Source organism: Alligator mississippiensis, chromosome 13 (genome assembly GCF_030867095.1).
Source record: "Alligator mississippiensis isolate rAllMis1 chromosome 13, rAllMis1, whole genome shotgun sequence".
NCBI classification, from domain to species: Eukaryota; Metazoa; Chordata; order Crocodylia; family Alligatoridae; genus Alligator; species Alligator mississippiensis.
This window is the reverse complement of record NC_081836.1, coordinates 11954166-11978506: the sequence shown is the minus strand read 5'-3', so window position 1 is coordinate 11978506 and position 24341 is coordinate 11954166. Positions and strand designations below refer to the sequence as shown.

General features: G+C 43.1%; 1 protein-coding gene across 5 annotated transcripts in view; it reads left to right on the top strand.

Moving 5' to 3' along the window:
* Positions 1 to 24341, top strand: part of MTOR (mechanistic target of rapamycin kinase) — a 102734-nt gene that overhangs the window by 76629 nt on the left and 1764 nt on the right. For 3 of the 5 annotated variants that reach the window (XM_019493846.2, XM_059716878.1, XM_059716877.1), the window contains 21 exons: positions 778 to 909; positions 5614 to 5729; positions 7073 to 7190; positions 7874 to 8080; positions 8581 to 8681; positions 8915 to 9011; positions 9698 to 9796; positions 10564 to 10686; positions 11399 to 11581; positions 12492 to 12638; positions 12922 to 13096; positions 14457 to 14592; positions 15317 to 15464; positions 16196 to 16318; positions 18103 to 18185; positions 20416 to 20488; positions 21355 to 21429; positions 21950 to 22085; positions 22465 to 22530; positions 23369 to 23449; positions 23700 to 23780. In XM_019493846.2, the coding sequence (XP_019349391.1) occupies positions 778 to 909; positions 5614 to 5729; positions 7073 to 7190; positions 7874 to 8080; positions 8581 to 8681; positions 8915 to 9011; positions 9698 to 9796; positions 10564 to 10686; positions 11399 to 11581; positions 12492 to 12638; positions 12922 to 13096; positions 14457 to 14592; positions 15317 to 15464; positions 16196 to 16318; positions 18103 to 18185; positions 20416 to 20488; positions 21355 to 21429; positions 21950 to 22085; positions 22465 to 22530; positions 23369 to 23449; positions 23700 to 23780 (2500 nt within the window). The remainder of the gene's footprint in view (positions 1 to 777; positions 910 to 5613; positions 5730 to 7072; positions 7191 to 7873; positions 8081 to 8580; positions 8682 to 8914; positions 9012 to 9697; positions 9797 to 10563; positions 10687 to 11398; positions 11582 to 12491; positions 12639 to 12921; positions 13097 to 14456; positions 14593 to 15316; positions 15465 to 16195; positions 16319 to 18102; positions 18186 to 20415; positions 20489 to 21354; positions 21430 to 21949; positions 22086 to 22464; positions 22531 to 23368; positions 23450 to 23699; positions 23781 to 24341) is intronic. The other 2 variants (XM_006259298.4, XM_014610386.3) reach the window with 1 other exon arrangement.

The following is a 24341-nucleotide window of genomic DNA, read 5'->3' as shown; positions in this document are numbered from 1 at the left end:
TTAGGAAGTTATGTTAGTAGCATTATATTACAGGCCTAGCCTGGACAGTCACTGCAGTAGTATTTATTACCCCCCAAAAAATAGTAAACCACAAAGAACCCCACAAACTGCTGGCCTCTGAAGTAAAAATATAACCTTACAGGCCAGGAAAAAACATACGGTCTTTCAAGGGGGCCATCCTTATAAATCTGGGAAGTAGTAATTGAGCTGCTATATTGCCAGTCTTCCCGTATCCCTGCATATAAATAATGACAGTAACAGTTTACTGCAAGGTTACAAAATTACATTCCGCTCCCCAGTGAATCATGTTAATCACTAAATTCCCGACAGCACAGCACGTTCAATGTGCCAGTTGCTCCTTGAGCTCAGAAATTTGTCCTAAATTGCTTCAGTGCCAGTGTTTGGCCTCGGGTTTAATCCATGGCCTTTTTGACAGTCCTGTGAAACTAGTTTTTGCTGGGAAAGTCTGTGCCCACGAGGAATAAAGGCCTAGTACATCATTGGTTCCTGGAGAAAGAAATCCCCACAGAAACCAAGCTGAATTGTCAAATCTTATGTTCTGTGTAAACTCCCATGAGCGTGTCTGAGAAGTTTAGTCTTGCACGTGGTTGTGAGTGCAGAGCTGCAGTTTCTACATGACGTAACTTGCCTGTGTGTTCCTGTCAAACAAAGCAGCACACTCGCTTTAATGTCTTTCAGACATAGGTATGAAAAGGGGAAGGTAGAGGTGAGAGTGATCTTGTTATAACCTTCTTTTTTCTTTGTCATTCTTTCAAGGCTTTGGCCCACAAGACACTGGTGCTACTCCTTGGAGTAGATCCATCTCGACAATTAGACCACCCTTTGCCAACAGTTCATCCCCAAGTGACCTATGCGTATATGAAACACATGTGGAAGAGCGCTCGTAAGGTACGTATCATTGAGAGGCTGAGAATCTATTCCACACTCCATTGCTCGTGTTTGTTTCTTGCAGTGTCCTAGTCACTAGCTTTCTAGTTCCCAAGCAAGAAAACCAGGACTGGAATTTGTTCTTAAACTCTCCTCCCTAACTAACAAGTCTGTCTGTTGTTTGGGAAGAAAAAACTTTTCAAACCCAATTTTTATCTCCTGTGATCAGACCTTCTCTGTAATGAACCAGTGACAGTTTCCTGGATGACACGGGCAAGAGTCATTTTCAGCAGTTTCACTGATGTCCTCAGAGCATTTACCACCCCATGCCTGGTCCTGTCACCTCATTAGAAGGGTATTTTGCTGTCCATTGGGCTATCCCTTTGGTCAAGATTCTGAGCTGCAGGAGGGGGAAGGAGCTGGTCAACCACACATGGTTATGGTGAGATATTCACTTGTGTCCCCAACCATGGTAACCAGGAGAGAAACAAGAAAAATAGCCACAACCTGAATAATGAATGATCAAAATAGATTTGTGAGATGATCATGGATGAAAACACCCAACAGGGAGTCAAATGTACTCTGTCCAAGTTTGCAGATGACACAAAGCTATGGGGAGAAGTGGACACGCCGGAGGGCAGGGAACAGCTGCAGGCAGACCTGGATAGGTTGGACAAGTGGGCAGAAAACAACAGGATGCAGTTCAACAAGGAGAAATGCAAAGTGCTGCACCTAGGGAGGAAAAATGTCCAGCACACCTACAGCCTAGGGAATGACCTGCTGGGTGGCACAGAGGTGGAAAGGGATCTTGGAGTCCTAGTGGACTCCAAGATGAACATGAGTCGGCAGTGTGACGAAGCCATCAGAAAAGCCAATGGGACTTTATCGTGCATCAGCAGATGCATGACGAACAGGTCCAAGGAGGTGATACTTCCCCTCTATCGGGCACTGGTCAGACTGCAGTTGGAGTACTGCGTGCAATTCTGGGCGCCGCACTTCAAGAAGGATGCGGATAACCTGGAGAGGGTCCAGAGAAGGGCAACTTGTATGGTCAAGGACCTGCAGACCAAGCCCTACGAGGAGAGACTAGAGAAACTGGACCTTTTCAGCCTCCGCAAGAGAAGGTTGAGAGGCGACCTTGTAGCTGCCTATAAGTTCCTCACGGGGGCACAGAAGGGAATTGGTGAGTATTTATTCACCAAGGCGCCCCCGGGGGTTACAAGAAATAATGGCCACAAGCTAGCAGAGAGCAGATTTAGATTGGACATTAGGAAGAACTTCTTCACAGTTTGAGTGGCCAAGGTCTGGAACGGGCTCCCAAGGGAGGTGGTGCTCTCCCCTACCCTGGGGGTCTTCAAGAGGAGGTTAGATGAGTATCTAGCTGGGGTCATCTAGACCCAGCACTCTTTCCTGCCTATGCAGGGGGTCGGACTCGATGATCTATTGAGGTCCCTTCCGACCCTAACATCTATGAATCTATGAACAGATGAAGGCATCTAACTGCAAGACAGCTGGAAAACGCGTAGGGATTTGTCAAGAGAGTAACTTGGTTGTGGGGGACCTAGGATGAATGCTTCTGACATTGCAACACAGTGGGAATTTATAGACTCAAATCCAGTAAGCTGCAGACTGGATAACTTATCTTTTTAATATATATTAAAACTTCTAGTTATTTTCATATTCTGCCACATTTTTCTCATTGTTTCTGTCTGGACTTGCCAGCTCTGGGACAGGAGCCATTTCCAAGGACTTAGCCTTAGCACTTGCCACTTAAATGTAAAAAGCAGAGGGAGCTGCCTGCAACTCTGCTCTGCACAAGAGCCTTTTCTTGCTCTCTCCACTACATTTTTCTGAGGGGTTACTTCATTATCCAGTGGCTGCCTTTAAGAAACAACCTCCATTTATCCATATTCTTTCTGTTCTTCATCTGGATGGCAGACAAGGTGGAAAAGGCTGATGCAACTGTAGACAGCAGAATGAAAGGTGGCACAAAGGGTATCGCCACACTGCAGTGCCCTCAGGAAGTCCTTGAGCTAGCTCTAAACAAGAAATAAAACAAATTTGCTGGGTGGAACCTAGCACTAGCATGACTGTACAGCTTCCAAGACCTGGGCTAACTGAAGTATCCCTCCAGGCCCTGCCCTGTGCAGTATACAGCTCTTCATGGAGGGATAAGAGAAAGGGAGAGGAAATGAAGGGAGAACAAGCCAGGACAAGATAGTGCAGGACCATGAGTGAGGAGCTTCAGTATGACAGGAAAGGAGAGTAACAAAGACTGAAAAAAAGGAAAGACATTTCAGATCAACCCTCTCTCCTTACTCAGTGTTCCCTGTCTTTATTGCATCATATAACCTCTTTAAGCAAAGGCCATGACTTGTAATGTCTCATCTGTAAAGCTTTGTATGTGCTTGTTCCGCCACATAAGCAGTGTCTAACCCAGAAGTTGGCACTAGTTCCAAAATTGTGTGCAAGTTTCAACCTTGGCTGTGAGCTCTCTTCTAAATGGACTCTTTGCACACCAGATGTATTTTTCACCTGGATGAATGTATTTTGGGAGATGCACTTCTGTCCCGGAGAATGGAGAGTGTGATTGAACAGGGCTTTTTTATCATAGGTCTGAGTCTATGGAACAGCATGCACACATCCAGCTGGGTATAGGATGTTATATAATGAGGCACATGAACTTGCTGGAGGATCTTGTGTGACTTTGTGGATCCAAAGAAGTGGGAAATTGAGTTTTCCTCTGCAAAATTTCAATCTGGAATCATTCCGTTATGCCCTGAAGTTTGCTCTTTGTTGTTAGCAAACTGTTTCTAATATAGCACTTGCCAAATCCACGGAGGAGACGAAGGGAGGCCTATCTGTAGAGCTTCCACAAAGCCCCTGCAGTCTCTTAAAGTTGTGGGACAACAGAACTGATTAGAATAAACCCCACAGTGCTGCTTCTAACACAGGCTGCTCTCAGTGGTTGCAATCCATGTAGACTCCTCCTCCTGCAAAATTTGCAAATTGATTTTTTTTTTACCTGACTTATTAAAATACACTTCCCACTTAAATAAGCACAAGTGCTCTGCATTACAGTTCACAATAATTAATCTTCAACACTTACAGAAAGAGAGGAGCTCTGTTCTGGATAGGGAGGCCAGGAAGCATGTAAGAGAAGGAGGTAGGAAGAGATGTTTCTTAAACAGTAACTTGTTTCAGACAAACATTAGTTTTAGGTAGCACCATCATTTTTAAATGGACATTCAAGAAGGGTGGGTGCTTTTCTAACCATGGACAAAGCTCCTGCCACCCTTCTGCTCACATTAGCAGTGTGACAACTTTCCATATTCTGCCTCAGGGTGAAAACCCTCAGTCCTATTGATTGATTGAATTCAGCAAGTTGAAGAGTGTGGTTGACATTTGCACTGTGCAGATGAGTCATTCCAATTCAGGTAATTTTTGTCTCTCCCTCCTAAATGGCTCCATTAATGAGAAGAATGTTCATTCCCCTACACTGAACAAAAACAAATCAAGCTGTTAATGGCACATTGTGTGTTTCCTGACCTGGAGTGACCTCTTAGATTTCAAGAAAAGGGAGCAACATGCCTCACGATCATGGCGAACTCTTACTCTAATTGCTTCCAGTGAATTGCACGCACCTCTTTGCTTTAACCTGAAACTTTAACCTTTCTTGTCTTTTAATTTCAGTGAATTTAAAGACTTTTTCCCCCCAACAAATTTTACCTTCTCAAACTGTTTAGGCACTCTTCTCTCTGTAGGCTAACAGAAAAAGAGCAATATACAGTGACATGAGACATTCCAGAGCCTTACAGAGGGATCTATATAGCTCTTTACTAGCTGAGGCATCCACCATGCTTCACTCCAGGACTTACACTATTGAGCGAAGTCCATAGGTTGAGGAAGGAAGTGGTAAATCTCCCCTAGGCAGCATTTTTTCAAACAGCTGTAAATGTAGCATAGGCAGATTTCCAGTAATCTTGGATGCCATCAATTTGCTTGTCGTTTTGATAATGGCACAGACAATTGAAGATTATAAAGCACATAAATTTGGGAGGCTGTCAGGAGTTACATAGCTTACATGCTGTTTATCAGCTGTCAGTTGGTTTCCAAGTGCATTTCAAGTGAATTACATTCATTCATTCACTAGAATCCTAAATAATCAGGGACCTCCCCCAGGTCCCATCACAATTCAAATAAGACCCCTCCGTTCATGTTCTAGGACAAGATTTATCAGAAGGAGCAGCAGCAGAACCTTTTCTGTGGAAGGTTCTCATTTGTTAGCATTGACTTCATTGCTTTGCCAGCATCAGGGTTTGTTGGCCATTAGAGCACAGCGTCAAGGCCTGTCAGTTCAGCCAGGCTCATGACTTTTTGTCTGATGCGAAGATGAGTGTGGTCAGGATGCAGTTAATTCATTCCTGCGAGTAGCCATTCAGTTGCCATATTTATGGGGTGTTGATTTATTTCAGAATTGTTAACTTAAGGAGTCTGAGGCTCAGGGATGTTAAAGCCAATGTGTGCAGTGAAAGAATGTAGCTGTATAAATGGATTTATTGTACCGTGTAAAGCATTACTGTATGTGTAGGTGATGAAAGGGCATTTAAGGGGAAAAGTATGGGATGCTGCAATTCCCATGAATCCTGTTTTTCTTGAACCTTTCTGGCCCTTTGGGAAGCTCTATTTAACCCACATATTCATGCTTTCACCATCTGATTGCAGATTGATGCATTCCAGCACATGCAGCACTTTGTGCAGACAATGCAGCAACAGGCACAACATGCTATTGCAACTGAGGACCAGCAGCACAAGCAGGAGCTGCACAAGCTTATGGCACGGTTAGTACCAGGTCCTCCGTGACCCTGGGTTTGGGTCATTACACTGGCATATCTCTTCAGATTACAAAGGCCATGCAGAAAACAAGCTGGACAATAATTCTCCTTCATTTGGCTGGTGGAGGCCAGTCACGTGATGACATGCAGACCTGTTGCATAATTGCAGCCACTCAGCCTTTTGCAGGTCCAGAAGGTCTGTTGGTAGGTTAGACGCCATCAGACTCGGTTGAAACAAGCTTGTGTTTGTCCTAGGCAGCTGGCTGTATTTTTCCTGTAGTGTAGCTGATTGGACAAAAAAGACAGCGGTCTCTGCATGACTCATTCTTTAGGGACTTTGGGAGTGGGGGGCAACCAGTCAGCAGGAAAGATGCGCTTTCCACATGACTGGCACGTCCATGCTTCTGGCAGCTCAGGCACTTTGGTGCTGCCCTCAGCCACTGAGTGCCCAGCATGAAAGATCCTTTTCAAAAACAGCATTGCATTAAAAATGCATCCAGTAATGTCAGCTTCCCTCCCCAGGGCTTGGCAGCTCTGACAAGTCTATTGTTTCTTGCTGAATGATTCAAAATGATGATTTATTGCTGAAGGGAATTTTTTAAAGCACCAATATATTTCCTAAACCCTTATGACAATGAGAACTTTATAACAGCCATTCTCTGTTAAATCTTGCATAATGATTAGCTTGAATGGCAAGTGCTTACGAGCTGAAGACGGGGTTCTTGATGCGTGATGCTAATTGGAAGTTGCAAAAGTTAAAAAGGACTGAGCTGTGTTAGGTGTGTATTTATAGCCCGCGGAGAGACCTAAGCATCAAACTTCACAAACCTTCGCAACCCATCTTACAACATGGGAAGCATTTATTTTCTTCCCCCCAGGGGGTGGAGTTAATATCCTTGGCTAAACCAAGAATCATTATTCTCCATGCACCCTCAGTGGGTGGCTGTCATAGTGTATTCCTACGCCATGCTAGTTTTAATGGTGGTAGGTTATTTGAGGCACCTCACAGGGAGACTATGCCACCTGCATGGTGATCTTTTTTGGAGGATTTCGGTGCAATTAAAAACACTAATTAGGCCTCATGATGCCTCTGTAAAGCAGTTATTAGCTTCATTCTGTAAATGGGCAACCTGCAGCACTTGGACATGCCTCAAGTCAAGCAAGCCAGGGAGACAAAACATAGGAAGGAGCCATCGGCAGCCATTCCAACTACCAAGCAGTGCCCTCTGTCTGCATTTCAGCCTGGCTTATGTAGCTAGATTCCAGATGAAGTCAGCCTTGTAAGCCAACTGGTTCATGTTTTAGTGTCTGTCCTGTTTCAAGGGTAACAGTCTAACTTGCTTTATCAGGTGTTTCCTGAAACTGGGAGAGTGGCAGCTTAACCTACAAGGCATCAATGAAAGCACCATCCCCAAAGTCTTGCAGTATTACAGTGCTGCCACTGAGCACGACCGTAACTGGTACAAGGTGAGCAAGGAGAAACCTTAATGCTAAACCACAGGCAGTACAGGTAAGTACTGCACCCTGAAGCACAGTGCAACACAAGATTGTTTGGCCTACGTAACCTTCTCCCCTGTTGAATATATATGATAGACCCAAGTATAGCACTGAGACCAGTGTAAGTGTCTGTGCAGCTCAGGTCAAGCATGATGTTGTTCAGATGTTGATTGGCCAGTAGCACTGGGTCACAGTTCAACTAGTGCAGTCACATTTGGGATCTTCTGTCTTGCAGATTAATTGCAGATGGTTAATGACTGGGGGATGCTAATCCCTAGGGAGATGGATAAACTTGCTTCAGTGTGGTGGTCCAAGCCAGGATTCCTGCCATTAGTTCTTAAAGGAGCTTTTACCTTCAGAACCTTCCAAAGCTAACACTGGAGAGCCTACCTGCCTGTGGGCGGCATACTCCTAACCAGATGTCCTTCCACCTCTTCCCCCATTGACTTCTCCTTGAGCTTCACCTTCTCATTTCTGCCCCCTTTTCCTGAATTAGAACCCCTCACTTTAAACTTTGCAAAGCATGTTGGTAGGGTGCGAAAATGGAAAGTGGTTTTAATTGTATTGCAGAGATGTTTTATTCAAAAGTGGAGGCTGCATAGAGGCTTCCTCATCCCTGGCTTTCTTGTTGACATTGATTCCCTCATTGACAGGCTTGGCATGCCTGGGCAGTGATGAACTTTGAGGCTGTGCTTCACTACAAACATCAGAACCAGGCCAGAGACGAAAAGAAGAAACTGCGTCACGCCAGCGGAACCAGCATCACCAGCGCCAACACAGAAGGCAGCAACAGTGAGAGCGAAGCAGAGAGCACAGAGAATAGTCCCATCCCATCTCCTGTGCAAAAGAAAGTCACCGAGGTATGGCCTGCCCTTCCTTCCTGCTGGGGGCAGGGATGAGTGGCATTGAATAGCAGGTGTTCAGTCCTTTCTGAGAGCTCTCCCATGTTAGGGCTCAGGCTTTTCACACACAGATTTAAGTGAGGCTTGAAATAAGCAAAAAAGCATTTAGTGTCTCTTACTGCTCATGATTTTGCCAGTAGATTCAAGTATCGTAAGAATCCTGGCTGTGTAGCTCTGGAGGAGACATGGGGGAAGAGCAGGGAATACCTATGCATCCTCTGAAGGGAAAAGTACATGCACACTCAGGTATAGGCTCATGCATCCTAGACTAGATGAATACATCTTGTGGGGGAGAACTGGCAAGAGACTGGAGTGGTATGAATCGTGTGTATATGTATGTAAATATATGCTCCATTGCTTGGGATCATGAGGGAAGCCTGTAGACTGGTAACAACTTGCAGTCCAGTTCCTCCTGACGTGTTCTTGCCAAACTAATACAGGCATTTATATTCCCCCAGGATTTATCCAAGACTCTCCTGATGTACACAGTCCCTGCTGTCCAGGGTTTCTTCCGATCCATTTCTTTGTCCCGAGGCAACAACCTACAAGACACGCTCAGGTACCCTGGGAAGTACATACAAAATAGAATCAAGCTGACAGTGATACACATACTTGCTTTAAGTTTCACTGTAACATGCTTCTGCACCCCTCATGTGGCTCAAAAAGTGATGACTGCATAGTCAGTCTGAGCTTGTTTGTGGTCAATCATACTCCTATCCTGCTTTCCCCAGTTGGTAAACTGGATCTGAATGGAAGACACTGAAATGCCCTGTTTTTTTCTTTTTCTTACAGAGTCCTTACCCTTTGGTTTGACTATGGCCACTGGCCTGATGTAAATGAAGCTCTGGTTGAAGGAGTCAAAGCAATCCAAATAGATACTTGGCTTCAGGTAAGGAGTGTAAGGGGCTGTGCAACCTGCCGTTCCTTAGAGAGCACGTAGGATTTCAGAGTTACTGAGGTTCCCAATTGGCATCTTGCCAGAGACATTCCTTTATGTGACCATGAGAGCAAAATTTGTTATTTAGCAAGCACCTTGGACAGAGCTGGAGCCTCATTCATTCTGGATGCAGATGTCAACTGAGTACTGCTCGAAAAGGAGACTAAGTTTAAAGTGAAAGATGACATGCAGTAAAAATTACAGGGTATGCCACTGTTGTGTCACCCTAATGTAACGTAATGGACCCTTAGTCCATTTCAAGGTGGCTCTGTAGACTGGACCTCATACAGAAAGCTTTCTGTTCATCTTCCTTTATGTTTATCTTTTTTTGAGATGTAGGAGAACCCTACAGCAATTGTGGATGAGGCACATCATCCACCACTGGGTTCAATGAGTAATATGCCTACATACATGATAGTCACACATCATATGATGCTCATTGTCTCTCTCAGATGTTCCTAACCTTTGATGTCCTTTGGGTCTTTTTTGCTGTCCACCTCTGTTCTCTATGTAGCTGCTAGGATGTACACTGGGATCTCTGGGGACAGCCAAACAGATACGCAAGCAGTGGGCTGAACAGTTTGCAAGCCATACCCAAGAGAAGACTGTAACTTTCATTTTCTCATCCTTGGTGTTAGGTTATCCCTCAGCTCATTGCAAGAATTGATACCCCACGACCGTTAGTGGGACGCCTCATTCACCAGCTCCTCACAGATATTGGGAGATACCACCCCCAGGTATGCTTTTGCCCAAAGGCAGACTTACAGTTAGAATTTTGACCATGAAAGGCTTTTATATATGGTCTGTATTAGAATGAGTGATTACTGAGGGAAGGTGAAAGGGGCAGGTTCTGGAAAAGGACTCATTATAGTTCATACATAGCAGAAGAGTTTCATTGCCATGCACTTTCCTGAGTAGTTCATTTGTTCCTCTGAAAGCTTTTTCTTCTCAGCCTCCATCACAAAAAAGATGCAAATTTAGAACGGTTGAGACGCAAGACGTCTGAACCAAACAGAGCTTGACGACATCTCCTTCTATTAGGAACATGGTGAAAATTGCTTCCTAAAACCCAGTCCCATTAAATAACTGTTAATGGGCAGCAGCTGCTGCGTTTCCTGCCTTGGGCAGAGAGAATCATATCCCAGTGTGCTAGAGAGGATTGTCTTTCCCTCGGCTTGATACCAGTTCATCAACACAGTTTGATACCAGTTCATCAACAATGAATCATTTTGCTGCCCAATAAGTGAAAATCCAGGCCTTTTAAATTATAGGACTTCCTGTTCGAAAAAACAAACTCTTTCAGTTCTCCATTTCAAGACATCAATTTGCTTTTGCTGTCCCAGAATTGCCATTGCTTCATCCTATGGGACTGAAACAGGCTTGTTGCTTAGTTTTTTGTCTGTGTGGATCCACTTTATTTTTAATTTTTTTTGCTTCTCTGATGCATGCAGCACCTGTTATTTGTTCATGGTTATAAATATTACTGTTTTGGTGTTTGCCATAGGCTTTGATCTACCCGTTGACTGTGGCTTCTAAGTCCACCACCACTGCTCGCCACAATGCTGCCAATAAGATCCTGAAAAACATGTGTGAGCACAGTAGCACACTGGTACAGCAGGCAGTGATGGTGAGTGCTGTGTGTATAGGTCCAAAAAAAAGAGGAATCTTTTCATGAACTGATGCACCAGCTTTATTCAATCTTTGGGTCTATTTTAAGTACAGATCGTTTCTCCCACTAAACTGGAAGAGAATGCCCAGTGTTAATTTGATTTTTACATGCAGTTAAGTTGCTGGGAAGTAATCTCCTCTTTGGAAGGGATTGTTTTAAAGTTAAATACTTTCAAGGAGACATGATAGGGCCATATGCTTTAAATATTAAGTTCTTGTTTCCTGTCATGAATGAAAGTAGGGAAGAGAGGAAATAGGGAATGGGTATCATTGACCATGAAGAGAAAATTTGTTTGATGAGACACGGGACTAGAACATGCCAAGTCTGTTCTGTTTCTGGGAAAAGGACTGGCCTGTCTTAATTGCTAAATTTGTAATGAATAACTGAAGGCAAGAATACATTTTCAGGCAGACTTATGCAATTGTATATGCTCTGGTAAGTGGTAAATTAAGCTATAATAATACATTGGGCTACTGAAAGCCAAAGAAAAAAATATCAAGTAGTCAGAATGGGGGTGGGATGCGTGACCCCCTCTAGCTGCCAGCAGGCAAGTGCTTTAATATTTTCAAAGGAGAAACTAATCTTGTGGGAGATTTTTTTTTTTTTTCAATTGATGTGCATTCAAGCAGCTTTTCTTTATGAATTTAGTGTCTTCCTTGTCCTGATCCAGGTGAGTGAAGAGCTCATCCGTGTGGCCATCCTATGGCATGAGATGTGGCATGAGGGGCTGGAAGAGGCATCCCGTCTGTACTTTGGAGAGAGGAATGTGAAAGGCATGTTTGAAGTGCTGGAGCCTCTTCATGCTATGATGGAACGTGGCCCTCAGACCTTAAAGGAAACATCCTTCAATCAGGTATTTGGAAGTAGCAGCAGAGTGTGCTTCTCTTAGCTGTGCAAAACAAAACAAGGTGTCCCTAAAACATTGCTATTTTCCTTTACAGTATAGCAGGAAAGACGCTAGATATTTTTAGCAGATGGAGAAATGGTAGTTATGTATGTGAGTCTGAGAGCAAGAGAGATCCTTTATGATTCCAGGTCTTCATTGTGAAAGTTTAACAGTGCAACTGTTCTAGGTTAGAATCGTTCTACAAAAGATTGCCACTTGCATCATATATGCCACACGCTGGCCACCCCTACTTGACAGCACACTTCAAACTCAGTGCTAGACTCAATCAGGAAATGGGGTTAGTCTACCAAATGAATGAAGGATAAGTCTCTTGGGATACTATATACTAATTTCAAATGATGTATCTCTGCATTCTTAGTTTTTGCTGACTCTTATAGTATCTATCTGGGCTTTGTGTGAAAGATCTCATGGGATTTGTATAATAACCTTTTTGACCCTGTCAGTGGGGAAGCACTTCCTGCTTTGCAGCAGTTTCTTGTACCTTAAGATTGCCCTGCTTTGCAGTCTGCATCAGTACCTACAGCAGCAACTGGGCACCAGTGGGGCTAAATAAAGATGGCTCCTCCCAGGTCTGCGCACACTGCTTCTCCAACTTTGCAGTAATTGCTTTTGCCCTCAGCTGTGCCATTACAAGGTGATTCAGCTTTTTATGCCGCCTTGTAGGGGTGAAGTCGTTTTGTGAGGCTGCCCTGTCAGGTAGATATAATGCAGGTCTTGGCACCAGAGATTCTGGGTTCTAATATTGAACCTGCCACTGATGTGCTGTAAAAAATGAGCCTCAGTCAAAGTTTGTATAGCAGTTTGAAAATAAATAAATGGCCTGTAGCAGTGTTTAATTGTTCTCCCATCTTCCCAGGCATATGGCAGAGACTTAATGGAGGCTCAGGAATGGTGCAGAAAATACATGAAATCTGGAAATGTCAAGGACCTCACTCAAGCCTGGGATCTCTATTACCACGTATTCAGGCGCATCTCGAAGCAGCTGCCTCAGGTGGGGGGAGAGGTACAGTTCTGTTGTGGGTCGTACAGTTTATGCTGTCGGTACTTTTCTCTGTTCTGTGTTCTCTGTCTATCCAAAACACTCGAAGAGAGTATTCCTGAAACACCCTCCCTGTGACATGCTCGGAAGCTGCAGAGGCTGTAGGCTTAAACTTTACACAGTGCTTTTTCTAGGTGACAGAAATACTGAAGGCTGGCAATCAATTGTTTCAGACCTTTCATAACCTATGCTTTTCTGATGTTTTAATTAAGTTGACATGTATATTAATTTTTTTTCTTGTTTGCAGCTCACTTCCTTGGAACTACAATATGTGTCACCAAAGCTTCTGATGTGCCGGGACTTGGAATTAGCAGTACCAGGGACGTATGATCCCAACCAGCCAATCATCCGCATTCAGTCGATTGCACCATCCTTGCAAGTAATCACATCCAAGCAGAGGCCCAGGAAGTTAACGTTAATGGGTAAGAAACATAAATGGTTGCCAGTTCTACAGTCTGCTGTTCTAACCCTGAAATAGTTCAGGCTTTCACCTCAAGATGCTTATTTGACAGGAGAAGCCTCCACAGCATTTCCTTGAAATGGAGTTTTCATTTTTGGTAAAAGCTTTTTCAGGACACGCTGGCTGCTCAGAGTGCCTGCCTTTCCCAGCTTTGGAAACATCTTCGTTTACTCGTTCCCTCATTACTCAACAGGAAGAAAGCCTAGAACTGCAAGATAAAAGAAATGCTTTATATAATGTGTTTCATTCCAAGGTGCCTCAGCTCTGCGTAGGTAGGCAGCACTGACACACAACCACTTCTGGGGAGGAAGCTGTTAGTTGAGTGGCGTGAAATCCTTCACTTCATGTTCTGATCAAAGAAGCTCTTGAATTCTGTCTGGGTAAACAATGAAGTATGCTTTATTTGATTCCTTTAACCCAGCAAGATGAAGGATGGTGCTGATTGTTGGGTATGTTTATGCTAACATCATTATGCACCCAAGCTAGTTCAAGTACTGCTAGCAATGCAGTCGTAAGCAGCCCAGAGCTATATGTGGGTTGCACAGCCCACCTGAGAGGCTGAATAAATCCTTGGGTGGTTTGATCATCCCAGGGCCGGTGCTGCTAAAGGACTGTGCTTCCCTAGCAAAGTTACCTACTTTAAAGATAGCTCTGGTAAGTCTGTGAGAGCTGTGACCATTGCAGCATTAAACATACCCTTCCACAGAATTCAAAGCTGTGGTTCCAAGGCCACTATCTTGGCTAGTAACCTAATTATTTTGGCAATATGTAGCTTGAAAGAGCAAAAGGAATTTTAAAAAGAGTGAACTAAAAAAAAAAAAAAAAACCAAACGGCTAGATTTAGAGACATCTAGGAAGGGCTGAACATAGTGATTAGGAGCTTGAGAGCACTAGACTGGGGAGAAAGGGGAGTAAGAGTGGTAAACCAAGCTATTACTGCAAGAAACTAGTATCATTTTGTTCTGTTTTGTCAATATCCTGACTATACAACAGTATCCTGTTGTATAATTAGTCCTGGTATTACCACTGTTTCAGAAGAGTGGAATCTCAGTAATCTCTTTTTAGTGATATAAACCATTTCCTCAAAATCAGGACTTGTTTTCATAGAATCATGGAAATGTAGGGCTGGAAACAATCTCTGGAGAGCATCTAGTCCAGTTTTGTTGCATTAATTCTTAACGTGTGAATCCCACCTTCAGAAGGTGGCACAATAAGATTCGACTCCCTATCACCCTGCATCTCACTATATCAATCAGTTTTCATGCAGCTAAGACATCCTTTAATTGTACATCACAGCTAAACCCCCATAACTTGCTTTCCAGGAAGCAATGGGCATGAGTTCGTATTCCTTCTGAAGGGCCATGAGGATCTCCGCCAGGATGAAAGAGTGATGCAGCTCTTTGGACTGGTCAACACTCTGCTGGCCAATGACCCAACATCCCTTCGTAAAAATCTCAGGTATTGGAGTGGATATAGGTCCTTTTAATGCATTCATGCCAGTGTGCCACGTAAAGATGATGTGGACTTTCTTAAAACCTCCACTCTCTTCACCAGTTTATAAAGAAATGGAAAATCCAGTAACAAGATGAAGGCTGCCACAAAATGAAGCATTTATGTAACTAAAATTTAAAGGAAATGTACCGTGAAAGGAGCATGTTGTTTTTGTTTTGTTCTGTTCTTTTAATTAAAAGCCTTTCTAATGGCATTTCAAGACGTTCAGGATATAATCCCAAGGCATTTCATGTATTGGCTTCAGCATCATAAAGCAAGCCACGTTAAAGATCTTGGTGGCTTAATGGAATTGAGTGACTGTGATGTTAATATTGTACCATGGTTTACAATGGTATTCAGAGAGGTACAAATGATCCTGTGAAATGTTCACTTTTTTGGGTGAGGAAGTTTCTTTAATAGTTCATATGATGTATTAAGAAAGAGGTTCCAGCTCTGTATAGTAACTAAGCTGTCTTTTGGAGGCAGGGGGAGAGTTTGGTTGGGTCTGAGTTTGGGTTTGGGTTTCTTTTGGGGCTGGTTTGCTTGTTTTTAGAAGTGATGGATTGGAAAAAAATTTAGATCCCCTCCAGAGTCAGGCAGGAGGTTGTTTTAGACCAGTTGGTTTTGTATACATGTTGATAATGTACCAATTTATAATATGCAACAGTTGGTTCTCCCTTGCTCTGCATAGCATCCAGAGATATGCTGTTATTCCACTGTCTACAAACTCTGGCCTGATTGGCTGGGTTCCCCACTGTGACACTTTGCACGCACTCATCCGAGACTACCGGGAGAAGAAGAAGATCCTTCTCAATATTGAGCATCGCATCATGCTAAGGGTAAAGAACAAGGCTGGCAGACAATCGGGTCATCTGTTAGGACTTTATAGAGTCCCTTTGATTAGAATGAGCAATGGCACAGTTTCTTGTTCCCATTTATTTTGACCCCTTTATGTGGTGGTAATAGTAAAAAGCATGAAATGAAAATGCTAAAATATTTAGGAATGGCAATGAATTAGCAATGGGCTACAGAGTTATTAATTTCTCGTTTGCCATTTCAGTAGTGCCCACAAATTATTGCCATATAATGGCTAGAATGATCATAGTGGAGCTCAGTCTGGCTCCCAGCCTGCGTCACAAAAAGTGCCGACCCAACTAGCCTCCTCCATCAGCAGTAAGGCTGTAAATTGAATGAGCTACAAAATTCACAGGTTGACAGGGCAGTACTGGTGCAACTGGTTCCATCAATTAAGAGAAGGCATGACCCCCCAGAATACAATTGGAGACTTCTCTCCAAAACAGAAATCCCCCTCCGCTTTTTTAATTAAAAGTGGCTGTGGCTCAAATTGCTAGGGGTTGCAGTTCAAATGAGTTCTGCAATACTGACTGTTCTTGCCATGGTAGCTAGAAACAGACTGGTCTGTACTGCAAAGTAATTAATAATTTAACTCCTCCTGGAGTTTTTCTCAGCAAACTAGTTGAGACTAACATGCTCCTTGTATTGTGGTGCTTTGAGACCTGTTATGGGAAACCTAGTAGTGTAGCTTCTAACTGGCATATCTGTATTGTAGATGGCTCCAGATTATGACCACCTGACCTTGATGCAGAAAGTGGAGGTGTTTGAACATGCTGTCAATAACACAGCTGGGGATGATCTTGCCAAACTGCTGTGGCTGAAAAGCCCAAGCTCTGAGGTACAGCCAACTTGAATCATTACTAATGGCTTTTGCAGGCAGCTATGCATGTCTTTCTGGTTTATATGGACACCGCAAAACGTACAGCAGTCACTGAGGGCTGGATTCACAAACGGGCTCTGGTGTCATGACAGCATCACACCACCAGACTTTGAACCACCTGGTTCCTGGTCTTGAATCCCCAAGGTAAACATCTTTATACTCCCTAGGCCTTTTTGGCAGGCATACCACAAGCTAAGCCCCACACCCTCACCAAGTGCTACTCTGATCCCTTTCCTAATCTGCTGTTCTGTTTTCTGCTCCCTGCCCAATCTGTGAGCCACATTCAAGGTTACATGTGCCACTTGTGGTACGTAAATGCCACAGATTGGCCATCCCTACCCTATACAGTGCATTGGAGAGAGCCAGGCATTTCAGAATGGGATGTACCACGGCCAACTGAGCTGGGAGCTGCGGGGAGCTAACTAGGAGGTCTGAAATCCTGCCCCTCCCATTGACTTCAGCATTTGCTCTGGGTTACATCTGTGCCAGATTGGGATTCACAGCCCACTATCGCTTTCTGGGTTTTGACACTTAAATTGCCCCTTTTAAAAAGGGACCAGGGGGGTCACTTACAACCAGGAGGAGGTGGGATAGAGGTAGGATTTATACCCACTTCCACCCAGAAGCTCCATGGCTACAGCAGTCACCCAGGGTGCTTTTCAGGTGAACCATATTTGCAGTGTTGGGGACGGGTTAGAATCCAGCTTCCCCTCCCTGATGAGTATCCTGACCACAGAGAGAGATCTCGTTTGCTCTCTCATGAACCTGAAATTCTTGGTAGCAAAATGAAACAGCTCTAGCCAGGGAAGAAAAGAGTGTCTGCACAACAGAACAGCCTGTTGCTTGCTGGTGTTGGCACTCTCTGAGGTGGTGGGCGATGCAGTCTTGAACCCACAAAGGCCAAGGAGAGGGACACTGACACCTGTGGAGGTAATGTATCAAAGGGAGATACTGCCTCCATCTCTGAATTCATGTAGGCAGGGCTGTAATGTGTTGACTCGGTGCTCTCGGTATGCATTCAGGCTCACAGTATGCCTTTTGAATCAAGCTCTTCATGGTATTTAGACAGAGGAACACCTTAGTTAGAGGTCTCATTCAGGTTTAGGTATGAGGCAGGCCTGGAGCTGCTCAACCCTCCCAAATGGCAGAAGTTCTGAGCACAAGAATTCATTCGGAGAAACAGAACTTTAGGCCCCTCAGGAACTTCACTGGCAAAAACTCAGGTGCCTTAGCCAAAGTGGTTTGAAGATAACAATCTTGGGCTTAGGTACTTAAATTCCACCTAAGTCCTGGTTAGGCATCTAAGATACTTTGTGGATTTTGCCCTATATCCCCCTGGAGCCCATTCCTTCTGTATGTAGTAACAAAGAAGTGGAGGATAAAGGACTAATTTAAAACAGCTGTTAGCTCCTACCTTATTTATTGTTGGCAAAAGTCCTTTCCTTTTTCATGTCCTTATGTGACAAGGTATTCAGCAGAATTTAGTTTCACTGGAATCTGACAGGGCCGCGCCATGGGTGCTTCTGCTGTGGCCTCAAACTTGTGGACCTCTGGGCTGTCAACCATATGCCTTAGTGTCCTAACCACCCCAGCCACCTTAGCAAAAAGAAAACAGTGTCACGTAAACAGAATTAGCATAATTAGCTGGCTTGGTTGAGCATGTCCTGCTGTGCCAAACTGGAATGTTGTTTCGGAAGCAGACACAGCTTAATCAAAGTTCTATTTATCATTGTTATGTTTAGGTGTGGTTTGACAGAAGAACAAATTATACGCGCTCACTTGCTGTGATGTCAATGGTTGGGTACATCTTGGGGCTTGGGGACAGGTAAGTGAAAATACATTTCTTTCTTTTAAATAAATTCAGCTAACAGTTTCCATTGGATCTGTTCTTGAGATAGATAGCCAGTTTCATTTTGGCTGTTTCAAATGTGAAATGATAGCATCTTTCAGGGCTTATTCCTGTTTCCATTATCTTTATAGCTGCAGAATCAAGGCCCTAAGGGTTTGTACATCTCTTGAGCACATGAAATTAGTATCTTCTTTCAAGAAAAATCACAAAATTAGGTCAGGAACTGAGTTCTGTTTCCAGCCCTTCCATTCACTTGCTGAGCGCCCTTAAATAAATCACTTGACCTCTGTCTGTTTACCCTTCTGTAAAATGGAGGCAAAAGTAATTCTTCACATATTGTGAGATCCACACTTACATACAGGACCACATGTGCCTTTTGCTCCACAAAGCTTAGAGAAGCCAAGATCATCCCTCTGTCCCCTCTTACCATCTGAGTCAATAAGACAGAACCCAACAAGTATCTGACCCACTACTCTCTTCAGAGACCTCAAGCCGCTTTCAACCCACCTCATGAAGAAATCCACCTGCACACATGTTCTCTGAAGGACAGTCCTTGAATCTTTATTTTCCTTCTTACTACCCTACTCCTAGTTCCATGGGCTGAGGGGCTTTACAACAAGCACCTTGCATCCTGGCAGAGTTTAGATCCTGTGTGTTCTGCAGTGGAACTGTCCCCAGCAAGGATGTGGCCAGAGCCTCTTCTGCTCACAAGAGCCACATCCCAGATAAGTATTTTATGTGCAAATCCCCAAGAATCCACAAGTCCAGAGATGCCTGGTCCCCACTACATCTGCTTTAATAGTCCACCCAGGTCATTTCAGAGCCAGAAGTGAAAGTCACAACCAGAGTGAGGCCACATAAATCAGCACTGGTCAGTGCTTCTTTGAAAACTCTTTACACATGGGACTCCCCCACAGATGGATGCAGAGCCACTAGAACATGTGTTGGTTTGGACACAGGAAACATTGTTGCCTAATTTCACCCCCCCCCCCCCACTCTGGCTCAGCTCAGACTGACAGAGCCCCAGAAGAGCAAGAAGGTATTGCTTTCAGTCCTCACAAGACTGAGCTGGTGGAAGGAACCTGAAAACATGTGTGGAGGGAGTATTGCTCTCTCTCCTACTCTGGCAAGAATTTTAATCATGGATGCTTTGTGTATGGGTTGGGGAGTCCATCTGGAGCATCTCTGCATGCAAAAAAAATGGTCTCTGAAGTCATGGGACTCCATCATATTGATCCAAATAGAAAAAGTTCCTGAAACGGGCAAACCAAATGAGTCTGGACCCAGTCCAGGTCTTAATGCTATAAATCCTCAATCTACAGGAGGCAGCCTCTCTTATAGCTCTGCTAATGTCCATATCACAGTGAAGTTTAGCTTGCCACCTCCCTGTACAGATGTCCTTTGTCTTTTCTGACCCCAGAATATCAAGGTTCCTCAAAGAATTATTACATCCTTGCCCACCAGTTTGAGGTCCCAGATCTGTTCAGGTTGTCCAGACTTTTATTTGGGTTGTAGATTACTGACCCAAGAAGCCCTTTTAACTTTCTAAAAATATATATCTGGTACCAATGTTTTTAATACTGGTTGTCTGTCTGTAAGGTAAAAGAAAATAAATCTTTCCTCCTTTTTTGTGATAAAAAACTTTTTCTCATGAATGTAGAACATTTGATAAGCAAGTTATAAACTCATGAAACTTTTGGTGAAAATCACAACTGGAATACTCCAGCATGAAAAATAGTACTATAATTCTCACTCTTTCCTGATATAAGATTGCTTCTGATAATGGCCTGTCTCCCTTCCCTTTACTACAGGCAGTACAATTCATTAAATTTTCCTATGATGTAAAAATGTAAAATCCTAATAAAACAAGTGGACGGGCTATCTTAAATGAAAAAGAAATGTGCCATATCCCAGGAGCATATTGATGGCTTTGCTCTGATAAGACATTTATCTTCAAAAGTTAGAGGGCTTTTTTGTATCTCCTGAGTGGTAATTACTAAATCTTATCACACCCAGGATGAAAGTGCTGCAGAAAAAACTATTTATCTTGAGACTGAAGACCTCAGCAGAAAACTATCACTGGTTGTCCTCTGACTTGTGAAGATAAATATCATTTCAGGCCAAAGCTGTGATTTACTCTTTGATGTTTTCCTCAGATTCCCTAATGATCTGTCACTCTGACTTGTCTTCTCTTCCTTCAATGTAGGCACCCTTCCAACCTGATGCTAGACAGGCTCAGTGGAAAGATTCTGCATATTGACTTTGGGGACTGTTTTGAGGTAAGCTGTCTATTCAGACATCTCCTATTTTTTTTAATGTGTATTTTATATATCATGTTATCTGGTACAGCAAAGGTAGAATTACAAATCAGGCGCTCCCAAGTTACTGTTTTACCTCTGACTGTAGTTTTGTGGAAATCTCTTAACTTTTCTGTACCTCACTTTATCTGTAGGTAGAATGGAAGTAATACATGCCTATGTCGCAGGAGTGTTATGAGGATTAGCTAGTATGTAAAGCAGTTGTCTAAGTGTTAACTGTCAGTGCAGCTTTTCATTCAACTGTTAAGGCAATTTAAGTCATCAATGTATAGGGAGGCTTACTCTGTAATGGCAGGCCAGATCTGAACTCTCAGCCAGGTCTATGCTACAACATTTTGTTGATATAGCTGTGCTAGCTAGGGCTGTGAAAAGTTCACACCTCCTGGCTAACTTAGTCCAGCTCACAGAACTGCCATGAGACAGACATGCTAACAGAAAAGAGCTTTTGCTAGCTCAGATTTGTCACTCGGGGGAATATAACAGTGCTGACAGAAAAACCTTTTCGGTCTATATACGCTGCATCTTCACTAGGGGGACTCAGCTGGCACAGCTATAGCAGCACAGGTTCTATAGTGTGGCCCAGCCCTTATTTTGATTGCTTTTTATTTTTCATTTAGTCATTTTTGGAACTTCCATCATAAAATCCCAATAGTTGGAGAATGCAGGGCTGAGGAGTGGTTTTTGTGTGTATGACCACCAGGTTCTAAGTATTGAAAGGCAGGAAAGCCAACCCTTTCACTTTAAACAGACTGACTTCTCAGGGAAGGTAAGAAGGAAGCATCTGCAAAGTGAATATATTAAACGATTCTCTCCAATTGTGCTCTTAGGTTGCAATGACAAGAGAAAAGTTTCCTGAGAAGATCCCATTTAGACTAACGAGGATGTTGACAAATGCAATGGAGGTGAGTGAGAATTAGTGGATGCCTCCCGATAGGATTGCTGTTGAGAAGATGGCACCAGCTCTGCCAGCTCTCCACAGGTGCTCTATTGTGACCATCTCCCTCATTCCAGAGGAAGCATAAGTGTTAATATTTCAGCTGCATGTTTCTGTAATTAAATCTCTCATGTGACCCTTGCAGCATGTTACATTAAAAACAACTCTGCTTTGATTAAAAAGGAAATTAATTCCTGCAGCTCCCCAGGCCTCGCCATGTTTCCTTATTTCAACTATTGGTCATGAACTTAGCCAGTAATGCAAATCTTGACAGCAAGTGTCATCTCAGCATCCTTTCCATGTTAGTCCAGCCAACGTGCCAGTGGAGTCTCTTAAATTTGTAAGGAACCTGTATCTTGTTCTCTGTATGAGTAGAACATGCGAGAGAATCCCAATTCAAGACATGGGTATATCCTGCCTTGGGAGTGAATGGGGAATCAAAAGGTAAAAAGAACCCCACTGCTGATTCACTACTTTCTTTTCTGAAGGTGACTGGCTTAGATGGTAATTACAGAATCACCTGTCACACTGTGATGGAAGTCCTGCGAGAACATAAAGACAGTGTCATGGCTGTGCTAGAAGCTTTTGTGTATGACCCGTTACTGAATTGGAGGTTGATGGACAGTAAGTTTTTTGGGCAAAAATAATGAGACTGGAGAGAGAAGTAAATCAGATGATCTGACATGCCTTTAAAAAGCCAGGGGCCCCAAATCACATGTTTGTCCAAACATTGATCTGGGTGGTTTAAAACCGTTGTCTGGGGACTCATTTTGTTAACAGGTCTGCTTAGAAGTCATACAGAACTACCACAGAGATAAAATTGCGTTGGCCCTTAAACAGAGATATTGAACTAAATAAAAAATGGAGTCATTGGATTATCGTTTATAGATTATCTGTCACTACCTGAATCAACCAGCATCTTTCAGGGCAGATTGATTTGTTTTGAGATGCTGAATCTAGATCTCAGAAATAAATACTTTTCAGTGCTTTCTTTTCCTTGCAGCAAATACAAAAGGCAATAAGAGATCACGAACAAGGACAGACTCCTACTCAGCCAGTCAGTCAGTCGGTGAGCATAGCATGCGGTTGTACTTTATTTAATATGTTTGGGGATATTTTGTATTGAATGGAATAACATTTTGAAAAATGTTTTCTTAGCTTTTCTTCTGAACATGTACAGAGAAAAACACCTTGCTGAATTTTAGATTTTTAAGACATCTAGTATCTAGTTTCAACCGGTATGTCTGTTTGTCAGCTACTTCAGCCTGAATAGTAGTCACTGCTTTGTAGTCACATTAACACTAACATAGCATCATGTCATTTTGGAGACCGTACAAGTTGGTGCAACCCACAGAAGAACTGACATGTGATATTTGTTTATCAAGTGTACCGCATAGGATTATGCAAAGCCTGGAATGCAGCGTTACACATGTGCACACAGTGGAAAAACCACTATGCTAAATCCTAACAGTTGATTGTTATTGGACCTGTAGGCGAAATGTCAAAGGAAAGAATTTACAATATTTCTTTGTCTGGTTTCAGTAACTGAACACAGTACTTGGCCAGAATTTTAAGTTAATTGTGCATTTTTTCTGATATGCCTTAGAACTTGCAGCGTGTGCTAAATTTTCCTGATTGTTTAAATAGGACTTTCAGCACATAAAGAGAAGTATGTTTCTAATTTGAGTTTCACTTCCCTTCATCAGACTGGTAGGGACATTCAGTACTCTTTGCCACAGCTCTAAAGTGATTATTTTAAGGTATCCAGGAAGCTATCAAGCAGTATGAAAATGAGTTTCAAAGCCATTGTTTCCTTTAAAATCAAAGGGAGGCTGTCCTGAAAAAGAAACAATTTCCAATATTATTTATATTTGACCACATTACTGACATTTCTTTCCCGTCCCCAGAAATGTTGGACAGTGTGGAGCTGGGTGAAACAGCCCACAAGAAAACAGGGACCACAGTGCCTGAATCTATCCACTCCTTTAGTAAGTTCTTTTGTTCTGAAATCATCGACTTCACTGTACCGCAGGCATGAGCTAACCAGCATGGAGCAGGAATGGTTCTCTGTCAGCATGAATAAAAAATGTAACAAGCTTTGGGTTTTTATTCAATTCAGCAGAAACATTATCCTTGTTTTCTGGCTTATGTCAGCTATTAAGAAGAAAGGGGAGAGTAACTTTTTGGTCATTATTGTGGAAATTGAGTCTAAACCTTTTTTTTGCTTCTGTCTTCTAGTAGGGGATGGTTTAGTGAAACCCGAGGCTCTAAATAAGAAGGCCATTCAGATCATTAACAGGGTTCGAGATAAACTCACAGGTAGGTATATGCTTTATTTTAAAAATCATTTAAAAATACGAACAGGAGATGGATGTGTGCCTGCCCAGTACCACTTTTAGTATTTCTGTTTTGTGTTAGTCTTAATTTCATTTCAAATTATCCAGTTTCTTAATTGGACAGAGCTACACTTCTGCTTTGCCTCCTCGGCAGCCCTGTGCATCTGGACCAGCCTGAAAAAAGTTGATCTTTTTTGGAGAATTTAAAGAGAATTGTAACTAAACTAGATGAGATTAGACACTTTTGGGTGGTGACTCTGAAAATAACTCTCAGCAGTGGGTTCTTCTCTAGTAGTTGTGCAGCTTGCAAAATTGAGATTCTTTATTTAAGACGCACCCAACCGAGTGGGAGAAGGCTTCCTTCTTCTAGGGATTTTTGCTGAGCCACCTGGTAAACAGTTACTTTTGCCTGCTATTAGGAGGAAAATGGGTAGAGTGGAAGCAGCTGCTGCATTGTGGAAAACACTGGTGTCCCCAGAGATTTTACTGTGGCTTTTGAGTTTTCTGCATCTTTAAACAGTTCTGCACCATAAATATTATCAGA